The sequence below is a fragment of the Sphaerodactylus townsendi genome, linkage group LG03 (genome assembly GCF_021028975.2).
Source record: "Sphaerodactylus townsendi isolate TG3544 linkage group LG03, MPM_Stown_v2.3, whole genome shotgun sequence".
Classification (NCBI taxonomy): Eukaryota; Metazoa; Chordata; class Lepidosauria; order Squamata; family Sphaerodactylidae; genus Sphaerodactylus; species Sphaerodactylus townsendi.
Window position 1 is genome coordinate 64,647,498 of NC_059427.1, and position 12,219 is coordinate 64,659,716.

Sequence of the window (12,219 nt, forward strand, 5' to 3'; positions counted from 1 at the left end):
ATTGTTTAGGGCATTTAAACCACGACACATAAAATGAAACATCCCCTCTTAACACTATGATATAAAAAATGATAAAATTTGTCCAAAAAGGGAACAAAGCGTTACTGTACAAATATGGGTGAAATGGCACTCATAATCACTGCTATGGGGAGAAAACTGCTTGGGGAATGTTTGGGAAATGTCAGGCTGTGATAGAATTGCCTCAAAGTGTTCACAAAATGGTGGGGGGGCCAAGAGTCACACTATACGAGCAGCTCAGCAAAAACGAAACTGAAATTAGGTTAAAGAAGGCAGGAAAATGTGTGGTGGGCAGGAAAAATAAAGCATTTGGCACCCATGCTGTTCACTCAGGCATGGATTCAAGCTGGGTTTGGGGAAAAAGATCACTAGTTTAGCGATTTTTGAAAAAATACAGGAAAAAAATCAGGAAAATATAATGGGCCATTCCTGTTTTGGGGAAGGGACCAATGCAAATTACTTCCCCAAAAGGGGATATTTTCCCTCAGCCTGTTATATTTCTACACTGCAGAATCACTCAAAGCAAAAACAGAACCAATGCTCTCACATGCTGGTTTATTCATAGTTTAAAAGTGGGTCTCAGAAACAACAGATCAACATTAAGTTCCGTCTGGCTTCCCCATTCTGCTCTAGCAACCAGTCCTGGGTTGGACCTGAACACCAGGGACATATCAGTCACGGGGACATGTGGGGTCACATGTCCCTGGGTGCCAGGAATTTAGTCACGTGGGAGGGGGCAAAATCACCCCTGTACCCCCCTCCTTCCCCCTGCTGCACCCACCCCCACCCAGGCCCAAGCCGTGCGCCTATGGGGCACCCAGCAGGCCCATGGCCCCGCCCCGCCCGGCTGCTCCTTTAGCTGGCGGAGCCTCTGAGGGGTGCGTGACGGTCCCACAGCAGGTTCCCAGCCCAGAGCTGGCCAAGGGCCTGCCTCGTGCCCTTTGGCCTAGCCCTGCCAGGTTGCCCGGAACTGCTGCTCCTGCAGGCTAAGGTAAGTCGGGGGTGTGTGCGCGTGAGAGGGGGCAGGGGTGGTTTTGGCGCCTGGAGCAAGTGTTGCCCCAGGCGCCATTTCCCCCCGATATGCCTCTGCTGAACACTGTCCTTATTGACAACTGTCACTAGGAGAGAGGCAAGGAAAATAAGACCATTTTTTCCTGCAGTATGCAGTGCCTTTGGTTAGTGTGAGAACTACATTATTCTTTATATGGATGACTTGACCACTGGTAGGGATTTATACTTTGATCATATCTGGATAGAACTATAGCAATGTGCTGCATATGGGGCTGCCTTTGAAAACCATCTGGAAGCAATATCTTTACGAGTTGTCATCTTGACTCTGGACTTCCTTCTCATAGTTACTTCCTTCGGATTATTTAGACCTGGTTTCTCCAACCTATGGCCCTCCAGTTTTTCATGCACTATGATTCCCATCAGCCCTTGCCAGCATAGCCAAACTAGACCTTGACAACATTTTTATTTACTCTTCTAATTAGTTTTACTTCACTGATGGTTTTACTATATGTTCACAGGCCTTTTTTATACTGTTCACTATTTTTTTCACTACTGATGAATACTTTACTGATTATAGTAATCATAAGCCCATCTTCACCTTTTGTGAGGTTTTTTTTGCAGATAAATCAAGAAAAACATCCATAGTACAGTAGTCTCCAAGTGATGCACCCGAGCAGTGAAGGATGTGGCATCACCTAGCTGAGGCCAATGGCTGATCCGTGAGACATTCTCTCAGTATTTCCCAGCAAAAGGTCAAAGGTACACAGAAATTTGACAGAACAGCAACTGAAATATCTAGACCCGATAGGAGGCAAAATAAGCCTGTGACTATGAATAGGCACTGCCTACAGGATTACCTGCTGTGCAGCAGACAGCTGCTGAAGGGTAGCTAAGGTAGCTTCCTCAGCGGCACAGCGGGCTTCAGCCTCTCGATAAGTAAAGTTGTACTTTCCATTGGGGGACTGGAGGTGGAAGATGCCAGCTGTTTTGTCTGGAGAGTAAAAATACAATATTGTTGCAGTTTTAATACCATTTCAGTCAAATTTGGAAAAGGGCTGTTTGACATGTCCATATAATCTGTCTTCAATCACTAAATCCAACTTCAGCAAGCAAACTGGAGACAGTTGCAAATGTTTAATTTATGTGTGAGATTTCTTCTGATTGCAAGATCTTTTAAAGATGGTGTACAGTGTTAAAGGCTGTGGCGGCAGAGACAGGAATAATAGTGGGAAAGGAAGCAAATTGGAAGGGGGGACACAACAGATATACAATCAAGGAGGCAGGGATCACAACCTTGAGTTAATACTCTCTCTCCCCCCCCCCCTTCTTTTCTCGTTTCTCTTTTTCTCTTTCTTCTATCTACGATGTGAATTAGTTTATACACTTAGGCAACATAAATTTTGTAATGTCGTATACATATTGTCGAAGGCTTTCACGGCCGCATCCTCTGAAGATGCCAGCCACAGATGAAGGCGAAACATCAGGAGAGAATGCTGCTAGAACACGGCCATACAGCCCGGAAACCACACAGCACCCCAGCCATATACATAATTAACTTCTATAGCTGTATAATCAGAATCTCACTTTCTCTCTTTTTTATCATAATGAATTATTATGGATGAATTAAAGATGGTTAAAGATGTGCCCAAATCACAACAGTTAAAAAAAAAGTATCTTCAGGCAAAGAAAGCCATTAGCAAAATGTTGGAATTCAAAGGAAGGAAACCTATCAAGAGTTATGTTGGTACAGCAAATAAAGGCAATCATGACTGGAGCTGCATAGATAGGCCTTTCTATTTGCCAACAGGGAATATCTAGTTTTTCCAGTTTAATTTATGGAGTTCTCAAATTCAGGAGTAGAAACCCCTAGCCTAGCGTTATGGATAACATGGCACTGTTCTAAAACAAAAACTGTTTTAAAAGTTACAGAACTGGAACACGTACCATGGAAATGAAGGTCAGTACAGATAGCCTCAAAGTGGCAATGCCCATTCTCATCTAAACAACGGTCTATAGGTGGGATTGCTTCCTCCAAGCACTGTACTCCATTTCCAACATAACCAGCTTTGCATTCACACCGCCGAGTATTCTGCAAGGCAAAACCTCTCATAGGATTATAAAGTGGATTACAAGTGGTGTTGTAATCCATCTTGAGTCTGGGCATAAAAGCAGACTACACATACAGTAAATAAACAAACAGTAAAAATAACCCCCGCTGTACCACACAATTAAAAAAACCCCAACAACACTGGTTGCAAGCTGACTGAAAATGATTAAGTATCGCCCGTTGTGGGGATCATGGGTTTAATTCCTGAGTTACACCATAAACGTGACTGCTCTCCCAAATATATTTATAGCACAATGTAGAAATCATTAAAATATACAAAGATGTCAGTTGCATGTGTTTTGTGGAAACAATGGTGGTCTATTAGTTACTTTTCCAGAAGATTCCCTAACTGGAAACTTGTCAATGGTTGACATGATTGTCAGAGAGTGCCCCAGCCCTTCCTAATGGCTGATGTGCCATGGGGAGTTCTTTCCAGTATGAAGTACAAGGAGGACTGAAACAGATAAACTATGTTTTGCTTTCCCCAAGTTTCAGCTGCTCAGCATAAGAAAATACCCAGTTTTTATCTACCAGTCCAAGCGGGCTGAGTTTTTAATTCCTTCACGAAAGCTTAGAGGTCACATCTTCTGTTATCATAACTAGCTTGGAAAAACATCTGCTTCCTATATGCAGTTGCAGCCATATAGGGTGTTGCCAAAGGGGGAAAGAAAATGTATTATAGAGTTAGAATATATGTATGTCTGGCTATGTATTATCCCTACTTCCCATTCCCATTCCACAATAAACAACTCTTGCAAATAGCCACCAGGCAGAAACCTCTCAAGGACCCACTCACAGCAGGACCACCTTCCCCCTCCTGTTTTCTGTTTCCTATAAGCAGGATTGTACTTACAGGACCTGTGCTGATGCACGTGGCATGTTCACTGCAGTCCCCGTTGCTGCCATCTGCACACCGGTCAACAGGACTGCAGAAGAAGCCATCCCCCTGATAATTTGGTAAGCAGGCGCAGGAGACAACAGTTCCAATCTGTGTGCAGTTTGCATAGTCACTGCAGCCTCCATTATCATCGCCACATTGGTCAATCACTGCAGCAGAACAAGCAACCCAGTAAAGCACCTCTGATTGTGATCTTGCAGCCATGAGGAGCAAGGCCCACACAGTATGGATTAGGTCACCCAGGGTGAGGGGTATGCCCTCCCAAGCCCAATCTCACCAAAGCAAGGTATGGGATGTGCTTCCCCTGCCCTCACCACAACATGCGACAGGATGGGTCTGCCCAGTGAGAGACAAGTTCACCCAGCTTCACCTTGCCTGGCCACCCAGCTTAGCCAGGCACCTCCTGATCAGGTCTGACTGGGCAGGCATTCTCTCCTCCCTCCATTGGTGAGGTGGGACTGGAGTGGGCTAGGGAAGAAGCCAAAAGAGGGGCCATTTTCCAGGGCCATTTCTCCTCCTAATCTGACATGGGTGGTTGCCCTTAGAACTATAATTTCCATAATTCCTTGGAACAAGTTGTGATCAGTAAGCCAGTTTCCATTTGAAATAACACATCTTCCTGAATCTTGCATGATAGAACTTCAATGCGAAAAAATGGCACACTCTAGGTGCAGGCCACCTTCAGCATGTCTGACACAAGTGGATACCTTGGATCCAAGCCAAATTGGGGTTTGGCACATTGAGAACTTCAGTTCCCTGATGTCATGGTTGACTGTGCAAAGATCAGAATATAAATGAATGAATTATGAACTGACTTGTGTCAGACATTATGTCTCGTTTGAACCAAAGCCATGGGATAAATCCACTGTTTGGATCTGTGCCAAATTGTGGAAACTGTTGATATGTTGAGGTGATGTAGAAAACCATTCACTATTAAGATGGTGTCCCTAACCAAAACAGATTTTTTCAGTCATACCTGTGCATATCCTCCCATCTCCTTCATAATGCAAATTGCATTCACAGGTATTATTAAATCGACAGACGGCATTACGATGGCAGGCTGGGGAACACTTGGGTGTCGCAGCTAGACATGAAATAAGTCAGGAAAAACAGCCAAATTCACTTTCATGTTCAGTTCCAGAAATTATATTATATTCATTACTACACACAACTTTTAAACTAAATTTGGTTTTCAAAGTTCTAATTAAAGAAAATGTGTTACTAACCAAGAAAAAAGCATCATTAAAAAATCCTTTCTTTTGCTAAAGTATCTCACAAAACCAGAAATGCAAGTGACAAAACATATGAAGGTCACAAAACAACCTGTTCTGTAATTTTGCTACTGAGCCCAATTCAAGGTTTAAAGCCCTAAATGGCTTGGTCACACCTATCTGAAGGAGCACCTGCACCTGCACCTGAAGGAGCACTGAGGTTGAGTAGAGGGGCTCTCCTTATTGTCTCTTCCCCCACTGAGATGTGGAGAGAGATAGTACATGGGAGGACTTTCTCTGTGGCTGGCCCCAAACTATGGAACAACCTCTGTGTGGAAATTTGCCAGGCATTAACCTTTTATGGGTTTTAGCATCTGGCAAAGTCTTTCCTCTTCACTAAAACCTTTGGCCTTTGACCAGTAGTGTAGTGCCAAGGAGGAAGGGGGGTGCACGACGCACCGAATGCGCCAGTGTGGGGGTGTGATGGGGCGATCCGGGAAGGGGGTGAGCAGGGGTGTGGCAGGGGTGCAGGGTGCATGCATGCCCCAGGCGCAGTTCCCCTCACTCTGGCCCAGCCATTGACCTCCATGACGCCCCCTCTAGAAGCTGCTGGTCTGGGGTGGGGGAGGGTATGTGGGTGGGTAATACTCTGGAACTGTTCTGTGATGGAGTTATTTAATGTTGTTTTTATTGAAGTTTGCAATTCTGTAAGCCATCCTGAGACCTCCATATAGGGTAGGGTATAAGTTTAGAAAATAAATAAATGATAAATAAATTCATTCTTTTCTACACTTTTAACTGCTCACCTTGATGGATGAAAAACTTTTAAAAAAGAAATTGCACTTCTCTCTTTTCCAAAGGATGTCATCAGCATGTGGTGTCGGATTAGACAAAACCTACCTTTGCTCTTGCCTGATATAGATCGAGGGTCATTTACATTATCACAACTCATCTACTTTGGAACCGTCTGTTGAGTTTAAGTGTAGAGACTAAGATTTAATGTTTCACTCAACCATGAAGCTTCCTGAGTAGCCTTAGGCTAGCAACTTGCCTCTCAGTCTCATCTACAGAAGTTATTTTTTATGTATCTACCAGATTTTTATCCTGCCCTTTCTCCAAACATCTTTTCCTAACCAGCTTTGAGATGTGCTTATCAGATCCTTTCCCCGAGATGCTTTCTGAGATGACGCTAGGAATAGGATGCTAGGTACATTTACCTAGTGGGATTTCACAGCGCTCTCCTGTCCATCCTGAAGCACAGAAGCAGAAGCCATCTCCATGCAATCCTTCGTTGCATATCCCATTCTCCGTACAATTACATTCTGCAAAGGAATGGAAGTAGCCATTATAGCTTCAGGTTAGCTAAGGGACAGTTGATTGCCCCAGAGGAGAATGTTTGGCACATTATGATGTGTAGACTGTGTATAAACCAGTACTATGAGTAGATCAGGTACCTTGCTTTTTTACCTTGAAGTATTTATTTTTCTATTAATGTAAATATTACAAATCTTGTTGGGAGGTTACTTAATGGGAAAAAAACTTTTTCAACAAAACAAATCTGAAGGCTGCATCCAGGCATCAGCTTTTCAAAATGTTCCAGGTAAAAAAAAGAAACATCCTCATATGCAATTTTCAGATATGCTTATGCATACATTTTTTGCTGCATTTGAACACATATCTGTGAACAAACATGTATAAAGTGGCTATCAGAGTCTGTTGCTGGCAAATTAACTGTGAAATTGTGATGGTCAGTTCAGACCACAAGGATCAAACTTTGGGGGAGGGGGGGCTGTTGTTGAGAACATGGCCATACCTTTGCAGTCTAACCCATATCGGCCTGGCATGCACAGTTCACAAGCTGTACCAGTGAATGTCTCTTTGCAGATGCATTGTCCTGAACCATAAAACCCATCGTCACAGTCACCACGGTTACTGCATAGTGCTTCAAGCCCCCCAGGACATGCTGAAAAGACAGAACACCATAATGTTATCCAACCAACTGTGCTTAAAAACATCTTTGATTTTTTTCCAGTCTTCCTTGAAAAGCATTGTTGGTGTCAATTTAAGAACAAAATAGTAAAAATGTGTAAAAACAGAACTTTATTCCATCCAAAGAAGCTTGCTTTGTTTTGTTTAGAAGTTCAGAGAGGGTCATTTGCCTTACCTCTGCCACCATGGACCACAAGGGAATGGAAAAATCTACTAGAAATTATTGGCTGATTAGAAGTCATTCATTCCTCAACATGGTTTGGTTAAGTAGAGTACTGCAATTTTTAGGACATCTCAACTAAATAATGATGTTGATGTTATCCATTCAGTCATTCTCGACCCTTGGTGACCCGATATGCAAGTTCTTTCCACGTTTTTCGATTAAGCAGCTAAATAATACATACTAATAAACTAACTCCCTCCTCCTCCACTAGTGGAGGAAGGCTGGTGGAGTACTTTTTCCAACCACACAAGAGGAATGGGTCTCCTGTGCTCTCCTGCTTTCACTTGCAAAAGCAGCAAATGTAAAGGGGCCAGGAACAAAGGGATGTTAGGAAAATAGGAAGGCAGTGAAAGATCCACTTCTGTGAACTCTTTCTACTCCTGTAGGAATCTAACTTTCCACTACATGCTGAACAGATCAAGTTTTGAAGACATCCACTCGACACATCTATTGTGTGTTTTCAGGCATGTAAATGCCCTTTAAGCATTAGCTTTTTTAAAAAAAGAATCTGTCCTTGGTCTATGTGTGCAGCATGAGAATGTACCTTTTTAGATTACTTTAACCAGCTATTTTCAATATTTGCAGTAACCCACTATTTTCAAGTCTGGATGGCCATGAGTCTCAAGTTCAAGAATCTGCTAAAAAATTACTAATGGTTTGCCTAATAACACAGGGTAGAGGAACTATAGCGACTCTCCAGATGTTTCAGGAACTGATTTTATCGGCCCTGCGGCGGCCCAATTTGGCCTTCTGACTGAAGACTGATGAAATAACTGGTATCTGGAAAAGCAGTTCAACTAACCTGGAACAAAGGCATGTGACAAAAAACTGTGTTCATCATGCTGGTAATTGGACGACCCATATTGTTTTCATAGGAACTTCATATCGTGTTATTTTTGGGGCACTAGAATTGTAATACAGCAGAAGAGGTCTGGATAGTTGAAACTACCCTCGTTTGCAGTCATAAGGGGCTTGTTCCTTTAACATGAAAATCTAAAAGTTCATCATGCCACTGTGCACAAATGAAAACAAAACCCATGGGGAGTCATTAATGCATAAATGGCCCACCAGAAGCACCTTCTCTTACGGTGTTCTTATTGAAATGACCAATATGACATATTGCCCTTCAAGGCCCCTCAGCTCATCGAAGGGGAACCTTTTGTCAGTCCCCAGCCCGAGAGACATCTGGCTGGCTTCCACACGAGACATCCAGCTGGCTTTGTGTTGGGTTTCTTAACTTAATATTTAGCAGAGTAGCAGAAGAAGAGACCATCAGATAGTTGCTGGTTTTATAAAAATGAGTTTACTTTCTATTAGGAAGGGTTTACATGGAAGAAAAATAAAGAACAGCTTTCTATCCTAAAACTAACTTGGTTACATAGCTCAGCACCATGTGGTCCCATATGGTGTATACCTAACTGTTAGTATTCCTTGTGTGTTCACCTTGTGTGATCGCATCATCATGTGGTTCAAACAGAGAAACATACTTTACTTTATAACTTCTGTCTATATAACTAGTCTCACATAGGCAACTAGGCAACAAACTACCAGCCAAAGTTAGAGCCCTGCGGGAACAATCTCCATTCATGGGGCACAAAACTGAATTATCCACCAGGCCTTTTCCAATTAGCCAGCCGGTACTAACAGCTCCTCTCGATCTCCAGAACTAGGGTGGTGGGAAAAGTGGGGATGAGACATCACCGGTTAACTTAAAATGCACCATATATTTTTTGTCGACATTGTTATTAATTTGTTGTTTTAATATGTTATAGGTGTTTTGCAATTTTAGTGGTAATTAAAAATTAGCGGTGTTAAATTGCAGCCGTCGCTCGGTTTCGAATGATTTGGGATAAAATAGCGTAGTAGTTGACGAACCAAGCAAAACAGCAGGCGAAGGCAGTAACGTTTGGATAGATAATATGATAAAGTTCCCTTACCTTGACAATTTCTTCCATAGTGATCTTTGCAGCACTTGGATGTCCACCTGGGGGTAACACATTTTCTCTTGCACCCCTTCTTACGTGTAAAAAGATTCCATAGATTTCTTCTGAGTTGGAATTGTGGGAAGTAAGGCCTCCTTTCAACAATGTAGGTATTAGGTTGGTTTGGCAAAGATTACATGTATCCATTATACAAGCAACTCATGATAGGTCCCTATATCAGGAGGGAAAATTTGTTGAAAAATGTCTAGTTTTTTTTTTATATTTGAAACTAATGATAGAGCTATTTTTTCCCTCTGGAACACTATTTAGGAGACCTTTCCACTGAACAGCAATGTCAGGGTACAGAAAAGGCAGATAATCCCCCACCCCAACTTCCTTGCTAGGTAGCCCAGCTGCTTTACCCCTAGTGAGTAATTTTAGGCCTGCAATCCTTGACTCACTTGTGTAAACAAGACATAAAATCTCAAAGACAGCCTTGTCATCTTACTACGATTTCTGCAATTTATTCTGCCAACACAGCTGGAAAAACTGAGTTTATTCTAACATCTTCTGAAACTGTTCTTCAAATGCCAGTTAACTTATTAGATCTTCACATTTTCTTAGGATTCCATTAAAATACCAAAGGTTAATACATCGTATGAGTCACATGCTCAGCCTTGTTTATACATGATGCTTTCATGCAAAACTTACTTGTTCAACTGATCTAAAAGGACATGGAAGGGGATATATACAGGAGCCACATTCAGAGTCCTAGGCACAGGATATGTGGAAGGAGAACACACACACAGAGGATATTATTGACATTTACCACTAAATCCCACCCAGCATAGGCCACAGCTGCATTAGCCAGAATATTCTCAAAATGCAAAGTCCTCAGGGCTGTCATGAGGATTTTGGAGCACAAGTGGACTGGAGTGTCCATGCTTCCCAGGCATCTGTGGATCAGGACAGTGATTTACATGATGTGGGTGCTTCAATCCCCCTCTGTCATGCTGACCTAAAATGGCTCTAGGAGACTTAACTTCATTTAGGTTTCGTTAATTCCATTCTACATGGAAATGTGACCCAGTTCTTCTAGACCAGGGGTAGGGAACCTGCGGCTCTCCAGATGTTCAGGAACTACAATTCCCATCCAGCCCCTGCCACCAGCATGGCCAGGTGGCCAATTGGCCATGCTGACAGAAACTGATGTCCTGATCTAAGGAGAGCCCTGGAGTTCTTCTTTAAAGACAAAGGCACATGTGACAAAAAAAACTGTGTTCATCCATGTAGTAATTGGACATTTTCATCCCCATATTGTTTTTTTTTCATGAGAACTATGTCAGTGTGTACACACAGGGCACTAGGGTATGGCTAGCAGAAAGAGGTCACAGATAGTTGAAACTACCCTCGTTTGCAGTCATAAGGGGCTTGTTCCTTTAACATGAAAAATCTAAAAGTTCGAAAATCATGCCATATTGCACAAAATGAAAGCAAAACCCACTTAGAAGTCAGTAAAATGCATAGAAATGGCCGCTTAGAAGCACCTTCTCTTCACAGTGTTCTTATTGAGAGCCAATATTATGACATGTGTGCCCATTAAAGGACCCTGGCTCATGGGGAAGAGGTGCTTTTGTCAGTCCCCAGCCCGAGAGACATCTGGCTGGCTTCCACACGAGACATCCAGCTGGCTTTGTGTTGGGTTTCTTAACTTAATATTTAGCAGAGTAGCAGAAGAAGAGACCATCAGATAGTTGCTGGTTTTATAAAAATGAGTTTACTTTCTATTAGGAAGGGAGGTTTACATGGAAGAAAAATAAAGAACAGCTTTCTATCCTAAAACTAACTTGGTTACATAGCTCAGCACCATGTGGTCCCATATGGTGTATACCTAGCAAGGCAAAGGTATTCCTTGTGTGTTCACCTTGTGTGATCGCATCATCATGTGGTTCAAACAGAGAAACATACTTTACTTTATAACTTCTGTCTATATAACTAGTCTCACATAGGCAACTAGGCAACAAACTACCAATGAGAGTTAGAACCCTCTTGAGAGCAATCTCCATTCCATGGGGCTTACCAAACTGGATTATCCCACAGGCCTTTTCAATTAGTAGCCGGTGCCTAACAGCTCCTCTCAGATCTCAGAACTAGGGATTGAGGTGGGAAAGAGAGTGGGATGAGACTATCACCGATTAACTTAAAATGCACCATATATTTTTTATCGACATTATTTATTAATTTGTTGTTTTAATATGTTATAGGTGTTTTGCAATTTTAGTGGTAATTAAAAAAATTATGGTGTTAAATTGTAATCCGCTCCGAGCCTTTCCGAATAGGGTGGGATAAAAATGTGAAATAATAAATGAATTAATGAATAAATAAAAAAACCCTGCTTTTATATGAGCAAAGCCCAATGCTTTGTTTGGATAAGGTGGCATGATAAAGTTCCCTTACCTTGACAATTTCTTCCATAGTGATCTTTGCAGCACTTGGATGTCCACCTGGGGGTAACACATTTTCTCTTGCACCCCTTCTTACGTGTAAAAAGATTCCATAGATTTCTTCTGAGTTGGAATTGTGGGAAGTAAGGCCTCCTTTCAACAATGTCGTGTGGGACTGGTTTGCTTAAAGGTACATGTCCATTATACAAGCAACTCATGATAGGTCCCTATATCAGGAGGGAAAATTTGTTGAAAAATGTCTAGTTTTTTTTTTATATTTGAAACTAATGATAGAGCTATTTTTTCCCTCTGGAACACTATTTAGGAGACCTTTCCACTGAACAGCAATGTCAGAATTTTCCAGAAAGGACAGATAATCCCCACCCCAACTTCCCT

The 12,219-nt window shown here is 42.2% G+C and overlaps 1 protein-coding gene across 5 annotated transcripts in view; it reads right to left on the reverse strand.

Moving 5' to 3' along the window:
- Positions 1 to 12,219, reverse strand: part of STAB1 (stabilin 1) — a 127,254-nt gene that overhangs the window by 7,933 nt on the left and 107,102 nt on the right. For 4 of the 5 annotated variants that reach the window (XM_048491299.1, XM_048491296.1, XM_048491300.1 and 1 more), the window contains 8 exons: positions 11,974 to 12,050; positions 9,395 to 9,531; positions 7,059 to 7,208; positions 6,463 to 6,567; positions 5,011 to 5,118; positions 3,990 to 4,183; positions 2,974 to 3,118; positions 1,887 to 2,020 (listed from right to left, as the gene is read on the reverse strand). In XM_048491299.1, coding sequence (XP_048347256.1) covers positions 1,887 to 2,020; positions 2,974 to 3,118; positions 3,990 to 4,183; positions 5,011 to 5,118; positions 6,463 to 6,567; positions 7,059 to 7,208; positions 9,395 to 9,531; positions 11,974 to 12,050 — 1,050 coding nt within the window. Of the gene's footprint in view, positions 1 to 1,886; positions 2,021 to 2,973; positions 3,119 to 3,989; positions 4,184 to 5,010; positions 5,119 to 6,462; positions 6,568 to 7,058; positions 7,209 to 9,394; positions 9,532 to 11,836; positions 12,051 to 12,219 lie in introns of all 5 variants that reach the window. The other variant, XM_048491298.1, reaches the window with a different exon arrangement.